Here is a 16,950-nt window from a genome sequence, read left to right as displayed (position 1 = left end):
TTATATTGGTCGATTTCTAGAATACAGGAGGGTGAAATTAGATGCCCCCCTCTGTTTTTTTTACATTCCGTATTTCCTTTAGATGTCTTTGCCTTGTGTTTTAAGTCTTTTGAAATATTTTTTTTTCTCATTAGCCGAGAAAAGTCTTGCCTTTTGAATGATGATCTAATCAAGTATTAAGATTTACTGTAAGGTTGTAAGCACAGTTGTATTCTCATTTATCTTTATCAAATGCCTGCTCTCCAGGTTCTGTGTTTCTATGATGTCAGAGTATGAGCACCTTCCTTAAACGTGGGCATTTTCTTGTGTCTGCTTGTACACATGCACAAAATTAGAATCCCCTTTGTCTTCCTTTCTTTATTTTTTTCATTTTTCATTCATTCATCTATTTGTGCATGCAGTGCTCGTTAAGAAACATTGCCAGCCACTGATCTGGGTGTTAGGGGTACCAGGTGGCTCATAGGGGGTCTCTTCTCTCAAGGAATCCAGGAGATGCTGGTGGAGGGGGCCCAGTGCCTATCTCACTGGGGAGGGATGTGTTGGAGGGGAGGTTGCAGTGGGCCCTTCTCAAGAGGTGAAGTTTGAGTTCGGTCCTAAAGACAAAGGGATGTAGGAAGATGGACCTGTGTTTTCCCAGCTCAGTAACAGCATGGCGAGTGATTAACTAGAAGGGGACATGGGATAAGAAAAAAAGCATTACTTTTTTACCTAAAAATATAGTCACCTTATTTTTAAGATTATGCAGTTTGTTATTTTAGCTCTATTTCTCTTACATTTTGAAGTCCCAAATGTTGACACTCAAAATTCAATGAAAAGGTTTTGTCCGCATTAGATAGTTGGGTCATTTTTAGTGAGAGAGGAGTGGCCAGGCCCAGGACAGCTGAAGGACACGTTGCTGTGTCCAGAGGTCACCCCGGGAGTGTCCAGGCCGGCGGACTCCTGCTCACGGGGGTCCTTCTGAGACCACCTCACGCGTGGCCCAGGCATTCACAGGATGTTTCCTGTGAAACCATCTGCCCTGTCTCATCATAAGTTTTCCAAACATTTATTACTCAAAGGGCCAAGCAACTAAGACTTCTGTTCTTCCAAACTGAACTTTCTGTTTTCTCCCTGGTCAGTGTTTTCTGTACCTAGCACCCTTATGCCACGTGGCTGGTTTCAGGGAGAGCTGCTCCCATGTTCTGTACTTGTGGGCATAACAGGTTTAGTTGGTCATCGTTTACGGACGTTACCTTGCGTCAGTGAGTATGTCATATTTTCCTTCTTCTTCACTGACCTACCCTTCTAAGTGGAATCGAAATCAAATGTGAATCTACTGGGATATGTTGCAATCATCTGGGAATAATTTGAAAAAAAAAAAAGTTGCCCACACAAATTAAATGAAGATCAACAGTTTTAAAGTACACGATAGCATCTTGTATAAACTACAGCTTCCATTTCACATTATTCCTGGTCATGCAGTAGGTTCTGGAGAAAAAAGGACTATGGATAATCAGTTAAAAGAATGGCAGATTCCCCGATGTGCTGAGCGGTAGTAATACCTAATTTCGATTTCGAGTGTGCTCTAATAGATTACCATATAGATGCAGCTGAGCACTGAGCATTAACTACGGCCATGTGCTTTTCAGAAAAGTAATATTTATTCACACTGTGTGGCTTTCCTGAACTTTTAAAATTTTACTCTCCACTGAAACTACAGACAAGATGTCCGTAGCTTATGTGGCATTTGCAGTAGTGTAGCTTGGAATGTGGGCTGCAGTAGCAATACCTTATTGTGTTTGCCTCCGTAGAGGTAGGCTTCATCTGGGGCTTTCTGAGGGACAGGCTTAGCATTTAGACACAGATGGTTGTTTGGGGCTTCATTTTTATTGACCTCATAGACTTTAATGCATAAAAAATGGCCCTTGCCATATTTGAGTGCAGAAAGCATCTGTGTGGGTAGTTTCAGCCTTCTAGTTGTTGTATAATATTACATCCATTTGGGAATATTCTTAGTAGCTCAGATATTGGGCATGGTGTTTCCCATCCAAACCTTACTGAGTTTATTTTTGAGTATCTTTAAAGTCCATCCATTTTGTAAATCTGAAAACTTTTATCCAGAAGTGGTGATGATGATATAGACCCGTCCTCAGAACAAGTTGAGTCTACCTGTGGCCAACTGAGAGCATCCAAGCATCCAGATGCACGCCACCTTGCTGTATCCTTTGTCCTTCTTTATATTAAAAAGACATTTGTCTTTGTTGCATACTAAGAAAAGAAACCTAAATCAAGAAGACCAGGGGCTTCCCTGATGGCGCAGTGGTTGAGAGTCCGCCTGCCGATGCAGGGGACGCGGATTCGTGCCCCGGTCCGGGAAGATCCCACATGCCGTGGAGCGGTTGGGCCCGTGGGCCATGGCCGCTAAGCCTGCACGTCCGGAGCCTGTGCTCTGCAATGGGAGAGGCCACAGCAGTGAGGGGCCTGCGTACAGCAAAAAAAAAAAAAAAAAAAAAAAAAAAGAAGACCAATGTGTATTTTGGAAAGCTGAAGCGCATGATTCAGTGCCAACTTGGTTTCCTGACTACAGTGAAGATGTGAAGAGCCAGTGGGCATGCCAGGCATTCGTCTTGTCCAAGATGAGCTCTCTCTAACTCTTTAGAGTAATTTTCTCAGCCTCGGCTGTACGAAATTTTTAGATTAAGTAGCAAGATGGGCCCAGAAGATGATCCCGGAATGTAGGCAGGGTGCCAGATCCCCCTGGAGGAAAGCATGACAGAGGAGGACGCCGAGTGCTGCCGTCCCGCTCACTCTGGGAGAACGGGCTGGATGCAAGGAGGCAGGAGATGTGCAGGGATGACGCAGCTGTCCAGCTCCCATCTCCTTGAGGCTGCAGCCAGCCGATGAGAAGTGAAGCCAGTAGAGACCCCGTCCCCGAAGTAGGGTGCACTTCTTTAGGACTTCAGCCTCTTGATATGAGAATGTCCTGATTAGTCCTTGGAAGATGACCGTGGCAGACAGAGACGAGTGCAGCTCGAATCCCCTCCAGCCTGGCTGCAAGGAGTGGGGTCACCCCAGCCCCCGGCTGTCAGCACCGTCTTCAGCTTTCCAGCCACGGCCATGCTCTTCCCATCACGACCCCAGCCAGTGACTGAGCGAGGCAGCAGTACAGTGGCCTGGCCGTCGTCAGGCACGTGGGGCTCCTCTAACATACTGTGAGCTCTGTGTGGGGGCCTGTTTCTCTTTCACAGATGCTATTCCCCATAAACCACTAGGGCTTCTAACTGCACACAGGGTCTGTTTCCCAGAGGACTCAACCTGCAACCATTATTATCCATTTGGTAGCAGACATATTGAAATAGCCTCTGTAGTAAATTTTTCGGTAAAGAGAAAGGATGAATTAAAGAATCCTAAAACTTAACAGCATTATTTACAGTTGCCAAGGTATGGAAGCAACCTAAATGTCCACCGACAGATGATGGATAAAGAAGATGTGGAATATATAAACAATGGAATACTACTCAGCCATAAAAAAGCATGAAATCTTGCCATTTGCAGCAGCATGGATGAACTTGGAGGGCATTATGCTGAGCGAAATAAGTCAGACAGAGAAAGACAAATACTGTATGATGTCACTTACATGTGGGATCTAAGGAATACAACCAACTAGTGAATAAAACCAGAAAGAAGCAGACTCACAGATACAGAGAACAAACTAGTGGTTACCAGTGGGGAGAGGGAAGGGGGGAGGGGCAATATGGGAGTTGGGGGGAAAAAGGGTTATTATGAGATTGTATGAAATCATGTGTGTGAAACTTTTGAAAATTGTAAAGTACTATAGAATTTAAAGACTCATTTAATAAAAATTAAAAATAAATAAATAAATGAATATTGACTGAAAAAAAAAGAATCATAAAACTTAGGCACAAATGGAAGCTGTCTTTCTCTCTTGAGTCTGGAGAGCCCCCAGCCCACCCCCAGATGTGCTTGTTCTGGGCTCCAGAGCTGCTTGTTTGGCTGGACAGCAGCCCAACTGCTGATACCCTCATCTGTATCCTTGGTTCCAGAGTAGGTGGTTTTCTTGTACTCACCTCCTTGCTTGTGATATTCTCCCGCAATCCATAGACCTCTCTCTGGGTTTTCTCTGCTGTCGCATCTTCTGCAGCTCATGGGGACATTCAGGTTTACATTCTGATGGCAGGACAATGCTTGCATTGGTTCCTGTTAAAATGTTCTGTAGAAATCTGACTTGTTTTTTCTTCTTCTTGTGATTCCCTTTTAATGTAATGGAACTTAACAAGACATAACCGAGTTTTTACATTTAGTTCCTTTTGTGTGTTATCCATCTAAAATGCATGCTGGTATAATTGCAAAGTGAAGACCTTTTTTGATTTTTTCCCCCCAGAGGGCCACTTGCCTTCATAGAGTTTATAGACTGATAGATCCATCCTGCCTGGCACTTGGTGTTTGGCCGACAAAGGTTGTGGGTTCTCTGGGCAAGGGAAACCATCGAGCTCACTTGATTTAACGCTGAAGTCACTTTGTTATGTGGCAGTGATTTCCCCACATTTCCAGCATCTTTAGCTTTTTCTAACTAGTTGTCATATCAATTAGTCATACGTATTTCTAATCTTTAACACAATAAGCCTACAAACACCTGACACATCCAGAGTTTCTCCTTTGACTTGTGCACGCTTGCTTCTAACTTCTGTTCCCCCGTCCGGCCCCCCGCGTCCTTACCTCCTTAGCAGAACTTCAGGAAACTGTTAGTGCTTGAGTTTTATCTCATTTCATTTCAGGCTCTCTCCCTGAAGGGTCTCACATACACACACCTTTAACTGCTGCCTGTTTTCTGTTACCATCCAGATCCCATTTCTATATTCTAGACCCATATACCCGATTGCCTATCAGAACATCTTCAGTAAGGTGGTCCACTGACACCTCAAATTCCAGGATGTCCAGAGCCAAACCTGACATGCTTCAATTATGGAATTCCTTCTGGATTTGACATCTTGGATTAAATTGTTGCCATCTACCGAGCCCTCTGGCAGGTGGGGGGGGGGGTCATTCTTGAGTCCTCCATTTACCCCAGCTACTCGACCTGTCCACCTTGACAGTTTCCCCTTCTGAATGTCACTGTGCCAGCTTCTCCTCTTACCCTGCTGCCCCTGGTCCAGGCCATTTCACTCCGACTGAAATACTACCACTGCTTCTTCCTGCACGCCCCTGCCTTTCTTCTCAGCCGTCTTACGGAACCTGCTCCAGGGAGAGCATCAACCCTGGCCTCGCCTGCCTCTCCAGGCCCGTCTCCTCCCTTCTCAGCCGCCTGCCTGCTACGCTTACTGCCTGCTGCTGTCTGCCTCTGAACCTTCACACACGCTCCTCCTCTGTTCCTGCCCTCCACTTGGCAATTTAATTAATCTGTGAGTCTTAGCCCAAGTGTCCTCTTTTCCAGGAAGCAATCCATGAAGTCCCCACTGATGGGAGGCGCTTTCCCCTCACCCGCGTAACACATCATACAAATTTCTGTCAGGCTTCTTTTTTTCCCTGAATGATATTTTCCTTACCGTCTCTCTTGCCCATGAGTCATGAAACCCTTGGAAGTAAAGACAAAGTATTTTATTCATGGTTATTTTATTTCTGCATTTCAAATACCAAGGCTGATAGATATTTTTCACTAAGTGGGATCTGGCATGTGTGTGTGTGTGTGTGTGTGTGTAGATCTGCCGTGTGTGTGTGTGTGGTGTGTGTGTGTGTGTGTAGGTATGTTTGAGTGTATGTCAGTATTATCACATAGTAAAACAAATTTAAGGTACCCTTTAGAATTATGGGGTTAAAAGATAACAAACCAGCATGCTCTAGGGGAAGTCTGAAGTGCAAAAATGGAGGAGAGAATTTAGTGATTTTCAGCATGTGATCAGCTATGCACAGCATTTAATATATAATCAGAAATAATCTTTGATGGTCTGTGTAGCATTTTCATCTTTGTAGATGTGTAGTGTGTAGAATTTATGACAAATTATGTAACTAAATACATTTATATTGTATGTTTATCAGATTTTGAAAAACTTAGTTCTTTTAAATGATGCAGGTTTTATTTTTTGTTTGGGTTTTCTTTATTAGGTTCAGGGCTAAAAAACGCCCACACATTTTAATGTATTTTAACGTAAATGCCATCACTAATTCAGTGATGTTTAAGGAAATATAAGGTACATATTATTTTAATGTGAATATAAGACCATAACAAAGATCAGGATTACCTATAAAATTCAGAATTTCACAAGTAAAAAACATTCAGAATTCTTTTACTGAATATTTATTGAGCACCGACTGTGTGCCAGGCATGCTTCAGGCCCTGGGAGTATTTCAGGGTTTCTGGCCTTCATGGGGCTTCCAGTCAGCCAGGGGTGAGGACTGTGCCAGGGACGATGGGACAGGTGATGGAGGAGGTGACATTTACAGTGAGGCCCAGCTGCTGGGAAAGACGTCCAAGCCGGGACAAGTCGTGCCCTTGATAGTCACCCACATTGGATCAGGTTTACCTGTGGTGGCTTTCCCAGTAGACGTTCTTACACATTGCTTTATTGTCAGGTGGGAACAAATGAGGTAAACACACGTGTATGTTGCTGACTCAGTTGGAAAGTTACGACAAGAAAACCAAACCAAACCCCAAGCTGGTTTGAATGGAAGAGGTGGTGTGTCGATAGCTGCCTGGAAATATACTTATTCCGGAGGTCTGAATATATCAATAAGTTTTTTACCTTAATCTTTTTTTTTCAATTTTTTAATCATAGGAATCTGATATATTTTTTTAAATATTTGTTTATTTATTTATTTGGCTGTGCCAGATCTTAGTTGCGGCACTTGGGATCTTTGTTGCAGCGTGCGAGATCTTTAGTTGGCGGCATTCGGGGTCTAGTTCCCTGACCAGGGATCGAACCCGGGCCCCCTGCATTGGGAGCGCGCAGAGTCTTAGCCACTGGACCACCAGGGAAGTCCCTACCTTAATCTTTCAAAATGTTAGACTGTTAGGCTAGATAAACCTAGAATGAGGATTTTCATAGTAAAATAGAAATATATTATCAATACCAAGGAATGAATTTTAACCAGTGTCTGGATTTTCTACATTTTTTAAAAAGGCAGTTACAGATAGAATACAAGGACTTTTATTGCCCAAGAGTAACTTGCCAATACTTGTTGTAGAGTGAAAAAAAAGTCGTTCTCATTTGTTTGGGTCTTTCGGGAACGGCTGCTTTCAATCTCCAAATACTCTTGTATATTGTAAATTTTGTTCTTTGTTGTATCTACCAGAGGCAGTGGTGGGGGTATTCATAACTACAATCCTAAAACTAATTTTTAGCTATTAATTTCAAGAAATTCTTGCCACCAATTTCATTTCCTTATTCCACTGAGTAAGGTCTTATCCTCTTTGTTGTTCATCTTTCTTCCCAATCCGTTTCTTGTCCAGAGACCAGCGAGGATTTTAATGAAAATGGGAAGTGGAAGGTGAAAAAGAAGACACCTAGAGAATCTGGCATTTGAGAGCTTATTCTTGTAATATTTAAGCAATGGCTGTGATTTAATTAAGATAAAATGATCACTTCAGGTTTTTTTTTTTTCTTTTCTTTCTTATAGGGAGAATTCAAGTTCGGACAGTAATCTCCTTAAAACATTCAGGGAAGGAGGTTTGGTTGGGGCAAGTAAAAGAGACTGTCCCGTTGGAGTCCAAGATAAAGTGCAATATTTATGTTATTACAAAGTTTTTTTTTCTTTTCTGAAATATATCTATATAGATATATATAGATATACAGCATGTACTATAGGCTAACATGAAAATGTGTAATTTCATTTGTTGTTTATTTTCTCTTTATATCTTCTGAATTTTCATTTGTTTGTTTTATAGAAAATACTGCAGTTTCTACCTGAACGAATTTTCTTTCGATGGCATTACCAGAGTATAGGTAAGAACAATTACAAAAATTTTAAGTAATATAGATTTCTTCCAATAGTATTTTCAGTATTGTTTTGTATAATCAGCACCATCAAGATAGGTTACAGCAGGGAATATTAATAAGTGTGCCAGTTAAAGCTGAGACAGTCCCACCTGGCCTTCAGAGGGAAGTGCATCGTCTGTCTCCTGCTCTAAAAGTGGTTCACAGACCAGCAGCCTCAACCTCACCTGAGAGCTTGTTAGAAAATGCAGAATCTCAGGCCCCAGCCAGACCTCTTGAATTACAGCCTGCTTTTCCAACAAGAGTCCCAGGGGATTCCTGTGCACGTAAAGCTGATCTGGAGTATTTTACTTAAATAACTTTACATTTTTTTCTTGCAAGAATATCTTGTTCTTCAGGCCCTTATCATGGACTCAGAATTATTTTGTTTGACGTTTTAGAATGTGGCAGCAAGAGGGAACTTGACATAAAGCAAGTTACCGTGGCTGCCCTTCTGTCCAGCTCTCAGCATCTCACAGTTTACTCTCAATTTGCTGCTCACAGTACAACAAGAGTAATTTGTGGCATTGATTGTGAATTCTACCTTATCTTTAAATAGAGTGTCCGGTTCAGTCCTTCTGCCTTAGAGGACTCTGACATTTCCTATAACTCTTCTGCCTTACCAGGTGGTCATACTTGAGGAGAGCATGACCTTATAGTGGAATCTTAACTATTAGATCATTCATTCATTCAAATATTTATTGACGGAGACACTTTTATTGAGGGAGAGACTTTTCAAATATTTATTGAGGGAGAGAGGCAAAAACAGAGCATCTCACCATGCTGTATTATGTAAGCTGGTTGCCTAATGGGGATTAGGTGAGAAAAAACGAGTACAGTATGATCATTGCTCTACAAGAAGTGTAATGGGCGCAAAGAAGAAAAGTTGAATAATCCTATTCAGAGGGATTGAGGAAGCCTTTGAAAGAGGTCATTTCAATCTGAGCCTTGAAAGATGAGTGTGGGAAGGGCTTTCCAGGTGAGAGATCAATAGGAAAATGATAGGGAACCTGAAAGAACGTGGCACAGTCAGGGGCTGTTCCGAAGTTCAGGGTCCTAAACTTAATTTAGGATTATTTATGTGAAAACTGTAACCGATCTTTATATAAACTGAATTATTTAAAGTTATATGTTGTAAATGTTATAAATGTGAAGACGGTAAAGTATATATACTAAGCACACTATTGAACTGAATGAATGAATCGTTATCTTAAGATCGTGCCTTGGTCTTCCAAGCTTTCAAACACACAAAGAAAGTTTTTCTTTAAATTTTAGAGTTGTTGATAGCCTTTCTGTTTAACTGATGCTTTGACCTTCTGTATTTAAATTAAGGTAAAAATTTAAAAAAAAATTAAACATTAAGTATAAGAGCGACATCCCAGGGATTTGTGATGCTCTGCAGTACAGCAGGAATGGATGACAGTGAAAAATACCTGCATGCAGTGTTTACCTGTGCTCCCTGTAATCCTTCAATGTGGTTTATGTCGTCTGTGTGAAAACCACCCTCATTTTCTTCAGATAATACTTTACAATGTCTGAAGACTAGTAGGCTCCCCTCAGCATGAATGAACTTACTAGAACTATGTGTGGAAATTAACTTGCCACTTGTGTTGTGAAACTTTAGGTACCCATTAGGCAGTGTGTAGTATCACTTCAACTCTGCCCAGGACCTCGTGGGCTGGTTACAATTGCTGGTACAAGTAGCGTTGGTACCCAGTTTAAGAGTATCTTTCTGAGAACAGTGACTTCTGGCTCGGGGGACTGCAGAGCGCCAGATCTCCTGAGCCCCTGGAAGAGCAGGTGTTATCTTTGTCCGTTGTGTAGAATAAGCCAACTCTGTAACTCAGTCAGAATGCATCATGTCTAAGGACGTTCAAGAAAGAGCATTTGTGTATCAAATCATCCTTATTATTGACACTTGTATACTTAATGCTTGAATCAAACAGGCTTTTTTCAGATAAGTAAATTTTTGCGCAATTTATCGAACTGGTAGAAGTTGGTGTTGCGATGGGCCCACATCCCTTTTCTGATGCTCTCCAGGCTAGATGTGGGTTGAATCAGAGTTTCTCAGATTTCAGAATGGCAGTGTGGTGCGTGGGTGTATAACGACCATCGAGTCAACATTAGTGTCTGTAAGTAACCCCCAGGGGCTAGGGCAGCACCCTGTAACCCAGAGTGTCAGGTTTTCTGTAGCCTGAGGTGTAAGTACTCATTATTGTGAGATAACGACACCCCAAATAGCTTCAGGCTAGCCCGGTGTTGCCACCGCATGAGTTCAGGTCCCGTCAGGTCTTTTCCACTAAAGAATGACACAGAAAGAGAAAAACAAATATCGAATATAATGCATATATGTGGAGTCTAAAAAAATGGTATAAATGATCTTGTTTGCAAAGCAGAAATAGAGACAGACATAGAGAACAAACGTATGGATACCAACGGGGTAAGGGGGGGGTGGGATGAATTGGGAGATGGGGATTGATACCTATACACTATTGATACTATGTATAAAATAGATATCTGATGAGAACCTACTGTACCGCACAGCACAGGGAACTCTACTCAGTGCCCTGTGGTGACCTAAACGGGAAGGAAATCCAAAAAAGAGGGGATATATGTATACATGTAGCTGATCCACTTTGCTGTACGGTGGAAACTAACACAACATTGTAAAGCAACTATACTCCAATAAAAAAAATGAAAATGTAAAAACAAAAAAGAGTTACACAGAAAAGTTTCTGTTTTCATAGCTTTTTGGATTTTGAAATTGCCAGTAAGCGACTGTGGATTTGTAATTCTACACATTTTTTTTTTTTAATACCTCAGCTGTACCTCTTGCATTCTTCCCAGTTTGTTTGGACCTGTTAAAACTGTTGCTATTTGTCACTCAAGATCTTGACCAAGTTCGTTATAGAAAGTAAGAAACTGTAGGGAAATACCAGATATCAAAGGGAAAGAATGTGCCTTGGATCTCTCCTTAGCACTGGCGTCTTGATGTGTGCAAAACCTCTGGGGTCAGGACAGGAAGCTTTTCCCAGCGCCCGACAGTTTAGGGACCTAAGCTCCCTTATTGCAGGTTTTGGCATTCTATATAGATATCTGGTATTCCTTACCTAATAGGAAGAACACTGCTGTGTAAACCTCTTAATTAAATGTTAATTGGGCCTGGTAGGGGCCAAGGTACTCTGAAATATTGGGTTAGCACCTTGGAGTTTGGTTTTCACAGCACTGACACAGCATGCTTCCTGCCCCACAGTACAAATGACAATGTTACTAGCACAGAAGCCGAAAATATGAACAACTCCTGCATCTGCAAGTCTTAGCAGCTCTCAGACCCACCCGATAGCCACATTTTACCCTGGGAAGGAAGGAGATGATTCGAAACATCAATTGCCACAGTTTTTGACGTCGGCTTCTTATCTTGTCATCATGTTTTGTCTGTAGCAAAGAGAGACATTCTCTTTCTCTTAAAAGTGTTTTTAGAGGGAAAAAATAGTCTGTAAGGTTGTTTTTTTTGTTTGTTTGTTTTTGCGGTACGCGGGCCTCTCACTGTTGTGGCCTCTCCCATTGCGGAGCACAGACTCTGGACGCACAGGCTCAGTGGCCATGGCTCACAGGCCTAGCCGCTTTGCGGCATGTGGGATCTTCCCGGACTGGGGCACAAACCCGTGTCCCCAGCATCGGCAGGCGGACTCTCAACCACTGCACCACCAGGGAAGCCTGTCTGTAAGGTATTTAAGGCTGGCTCCTTGCTGTAAATCTGTGAACAAGGAACATATTTGAACTCTAAGGCTTGCAGTGTGAAATGAACACTGGCTCATTATTCTAAGCATCTGGAGATACTGATTCAAGTGATGTTTGGAGAGTAAGGAGATTAGGGAAGTGGCTGACACAGCACTTATGAACTCTGTGATATATGCTGGCCTGTTACTCAACTATTTGCAAATTTCCATTACTAATTACAAATGGAAAAAAATTTGTTTATTAGATTTTTCTTGAAGTCCATTTTAGGCCAGTAGTAAATCTTGGTGGGTAAACGTGGCTGCTTGAAGCCTTATCTGAGAGTAATACTGAGAACTGACAGGGAGTGAGATGATGACAAAGAATGGCACAGCAGCAAACCAGGGATATTTGGTACAAGGGCAGGCTGTGGCCCCCCTTCATGTGCCCATGTGTCTTAGCACAGGACTCAAGTTATGCATGTGTTCGCTTTAAGAAGGTTTACTACTCCTGAGTTCCTATAAAGATTTTCTGTCCCATTCAGTGTATAGTGCTGCATCTGTGCTCAATAAACGTTTGCCGAGTGGGTGAAAGTATATATTTCATATTAGAGACGTTTTATATTAAAAATGTTAAAAAATTAAATAACCTTTGGGCTTAAAGGAGCAGGCTCAATTAATGAAAGTTCACACATGTACAAAACTTCATCCATGGTTTTTATATATGAGTCACTGAATCTAGTTTGTTCAACTAGGTTTTTCTTATACATAGTATAAAAACCAGGTGCATAACTAAACTGCAAATATGTTTATGGCTTTTAAAGAGTGTCCTTGCGTTGGGTATACCCCGGGCTACCCAGGGGCTCACATTGCCTGGGATGTGAACACACTCTCTGAGGCTCATTTCTCGTAGTTTCTGCTACTCACTCTTTGGGAGTCTGAGTCTGACAGCCCTCCCAGGGCCCCGCCCCGTCAGCCCACTCTTCCGGAGGGAGCGGGGGCTCCCCAGGCACTTCACACCAGGGCTCCCTCAGGGTGCATCACAGCCAGGCTGGGCTAAGTCCGGGGCCCTGTGTGCCTCGTGCCCACCGAGGGCTGGCTGGGCCTGATGCCCTGGCAGCTCACTTGGTGTCCTCCCAGCATCCTCCTTCGGGTGCTTCCCCCATCACTGCTCTGCGTTTCTTCCCCTCCTTCGCCTTTGTGCTCTGCCCTCCGGAAGCCCTCTTCTTGGGTTAAGCGACAGCCCTACAACCTCGGCCTCTTGCTTTCACCTCCTTGGCTGCAGAAACCTGGGTTTTCTCTGATGCTTCTCTGTCTCCCTCAGGGGTATGGGGGTGAGACCACGGTCTTTTTTCCTTCAAGGCCCATTCCAGACCTCATCCACCACCCCTTCTACTGAAACCTCTCTCCCTTGACGATGCTGCCTTCTTCTCTTGTTGTTGCTATGTCCTCTGATCTTCTGCTCACTTACTTTTCTTTTTTAACGGCTTTACGCTCTCTCAGTCCTTTTCCTTCATGGCAGCCATAGCTACCCATCAGCCTCTTGACCCCCTCGCCTTCTGTGGCTTCCTGACTTCTCTTCCAGCCCTTGTCATGATGCAGATCTCTGTCTGACCACAATCTCCATCCCTGATCTTTCACTCAGTCATTTCCAGGCTACCTGCTCTGTTTTTTTTTTTTTTAAATACAGCTTTTTAAAAGTATAATTGACATAAAACAAATTGTACATGTTTAAAATATACATTTTCATAAGTTTAAGCGTAGGTATACACCTGTGCAGCCATTGCTGCAATCAAGATAATGAACATAGCCATCACTCCCAAAAGTTTCCTCCTGCCCCATTCCACCCTTCCCCAGCTCACCCCCCAGTCCCCAGGCAACCACTGATCTGCTTTTTGTCCTTATACTTTGATTTTTTAGAGTCTTATAGAAATAGAATCATGCAGTGTACTCTTTTTTGTTTGGCTTCTTTCACTCAATACAATTATTTTGAGAGTCATCGTGTTGGTGCATGTATTAATAGTTCATTCCTTTTTATTTCTAAGTTGTACAGTAGTCCATTGAATGGATATACCATAGTTTTTTTATCCATTCATTTGATGATGGGCCTTTGGGTTGTTTCTAGTATGTGGCTACAAATAAAGCTACTGTAAACATTTGTGTACAAGTCTTTGTGTGTGGACATGTGCTTTCCAGTCTCTTGAGAATGGAATGGCTGAATCAAATAAAGACATGTGTTTAACTGCCAGACTATTTTCCCAAGTGGTTGTACCATTTTACATTCCTGCCAGCAGTGTGAGAGTTCCGATTACTCCACATTCTCATCAACACTTAGTCTTATCAGTCTTTTAATTTTAGTGGTAGTGGTATCTCGTTGTGGTTGTAATTTGCATTTCTCTAATGACTAATGATCTTGAGCATCTTTTCATGCGCTATTTGCCACCTGTATGTCTTTGGTGAAGTGTATCTTTGAATCTATTGCCTATTTTTAAATTGAGGGTTTTCCCCCCTAATACTGAATTTTAAGAATTCTTCACATATTCTAGTTATAAGTGTTTCAATCAAATATATGATTTGAAAATACTGTCTTCCTGGCTCTGGCTCATCTTTTCATTTCTTTAATAGTGTCCTTCAAAGAGCAGAAGTTTTTACTTTTGATGAAATCCAGTTTACCAATTTTGCTTTTATGGATTGTGCTTTTGGTGTCATGTCTAAGGAATCTTTGCCTAACCCAAGATCACAGAGATCTCCTGTGTTTCCTTCTAGAAGTTTTATAGTTATATATTTCACATTTAGGCCCTTGATTCATTTTGAGATAATCATTGTTAATTTCAGCTTCCTCCTGTAGACTGCTGCTCCCCTGTGCTTAGATGTTGTAGTGCCAGAAAGTCCTGTGCTTCTGCTCTACTGGCACTTTCAGCAGAGCCAGTACACTAGCACCCACTTGGCATTCCTCCATGTTCTTGCCCCTTCTCTGATGTCATACTGCCATCGCTTATTAATTGGCTTGAGGCACGATGCATACACAGAGGGAGGTTTTTTTAAAATTAAAAGTAAATAAGAAAGCGTTTTATAATGTTAAAGTTAGATTTGACATGTCTTTGTGAAATTGTGGCCTTAAAAGTATCTTTAAAAGATCTTGAAAAGATTGCCACTTTATCAGGAGAAATCTTCAAGCACTTATCAGTGAGATAAGCAAAGAAGTAGACTTTGAAAACATTGATTAATTTGCTTCCATTAAAGCCAGGAAAGTAAAATTAAAATACATTCTGTGTTATAAATATTTAAACTAGTGTGATTTTTCATAATACTTTTTCATTTTTCAGTATTGAGCTTTTTGATTTTTCAATGTTTTTCAACTACTTTACTGTACTCATTCATTTATTCTTTTCTCACATGAGTCAATATAGTGGTAATCAGTAGGCTTGAAGAGGCACATAAAAGAGATGGAGGTGGGTATAATCACAGTTTGGTTGAGGAGTTTAAAAATCCAAACAGGAATGATATACAGAGAGAAACTTTTTGAAATTAAAATGAAACTGATTTCATAATGGTAAAGTAAAAGTAGAAATATCTTTGTGAACTTAGGGTCTTTAAGAAATACCTAACGTGACCAGGGAAGGCTCTCAGGTACTCATCACCAATTATCATGTTGAAACCCTCTGACATGTGCCTGCACTGCACACATTTTTCTTTCTAATGTTGATCTTATTTAAAAAGAGGTCCTTAGAGAATAGCTGATGCCCTGTCTTTCGGGGGGAATGTGCTTCGCATGTACCAGACACTGTTCTAAGCATGTATATAAACTCATTTAAACCTCATTACAGTGCTCTCTGGTAGGCACTGTTACTATCCCATTTTACAGATGAGAAAACTCAGGCATAGTGAAAGTAAGTAAGTGACCCAGGTTACACAGTAAGCACAGAACCTAGATTTGAACCCTAGCAGTCTGGCTCCTGAATCTGGCTTGCAACTGCTAAGCCGCACTGCCTCAGACATCTGAGAGTTTCTGAATACAGCAGGATGGAATAGATCAAATATATATATATTAGTTTTCTATTGCTGCTGTAACGAATTAACAGAATCATTTCAAAAAGTAGGGTACTGTTGACAGATACGGGGCATAGATTCTCTATGTCTCTTTGTAAAGTCTGTCCTTTTCCTATGTATTTTCTCCTCCCTGTGTAGAGAAGTGTAGATATAGGCAACTATGGGTAGGCTGAGAGTTTAAAATAAAAATGTTGAGCCCATTTCAAGAAGGGGAAGGAAGGACTGACAACACCCCCGTGGTCACACACAATGAGCAGGAGAAACTGTTTCTGAGAATGTGTTGCAAGATGATGGATTTGCCGGATGTCTGGGAAGAGAGCTGTGAAGACTTTATCCCGAGTCTCCCAGGAGGTGAGGTTCTGCCGGCTCTGCCAAGTCTTGGGAGGTCCTCATGGACATAATGGAGCAAATACTAAGCTGAGGCAGAGTGGGCTTGGTCCAAGAGTGGATGAACAGGGAGGCGAGGGACGAGGACCAGGTGGAGGACAGGTGTGGGATAAGTAGTCCTGTGAGCACAGGCACTCAGGGCTCGGCTGTGAGAGAGCCCAGCCTAGTCAATGCTGACTCTGGACCCCAAATCACTAGACGTGCTTTGGTGACAGATGTGGAGGGAAGTGGGTGTTTTAACTTCCTACTTCATCACAAACCATTAGTAATTCAGTGCTGCAACCTAGTCATGACGATGGTGAGTTCCCACCGAGCCCAGCGTTAGGTGTTATCAACAGTACAGCAGATAGCTGTACAAGGTTCCTTCAGAAAGCCAATGATTTCATTCTAGGTAATGAATTCCTAAAGTGTATGCATTTAACTGACATACGTGTATCTGTCCACATAGATACAACCTGTAGCAGTTGTCGAGGCACTGGCTCTATTTCTTCAAAATATGTTGGTGGTGTAAAGTGACTTGATATCCAATTTTAAAATATTGCACAGAACTTTCCATCAGGAAATCGAAATAATTTTTTTTTTCTCAAAAAAATTGGGAAAAAAGGTTCTCTTGCTTAAGACTTCCAATTTATTTTTATTTTAAAAGATTACTTCCGGGACTTCCCTGGTGGCGCAGTGGTTGAGAGTCCGCCTGCTGATGCAGGGGACATGGGTTCATGCCCCGGTCCGGGAAGATCCCACATGCCGCGGAGCGGCTGGGCCCGTGAGCCATGGCCGCTGAGCCTGCGCGTCTGGAGCCTGTGCTCCGCAACGGGAGAGGCCACAACAGT

At 42.2% G+C, this 16,950-nt stretch overlaps 1 protein-coding gene across 1 annotated transcript in view; it reads left to right on the top strand.

Moving 5' to 3' along the window:
* Positions 1-16,950, top strand: part of RALGAPA2 (Ral GTPase activating protein catalytic subunit alpha 2) — a 207,574-nt gene that overhangs the window by 39,668 nt on the left and 150,956 nt on the right. The window contains exon 4 of the mRNA XM_065893630.1: positions 7,880-7,937. Coding sequence (XP_065749702.1) covers positions 7,880-7,937 — 58 coding nt within the window. The remainder of the gene's footprint in view (positions 1-7,879; positions 7,938-16,950) is intronic.

The sequence above is a fragment of the Phocoena phocoena genome, chromosome 15 (assembly GCF_963924675.1).
Source record: "Phocoena phocoena chromosome 15, mPhoPho1.1, whole genome shotgun sequence".
NCBI classification, from domain to species: Eukaryota; Metazoa; Chordata; class Mammalia; order Artiodactyla; family Phocoenidae; genus Phocoena; species Phocoena phocoena.
This window is presented reverse-complemented; position numbering and strand designations above follow the sequence as displayed.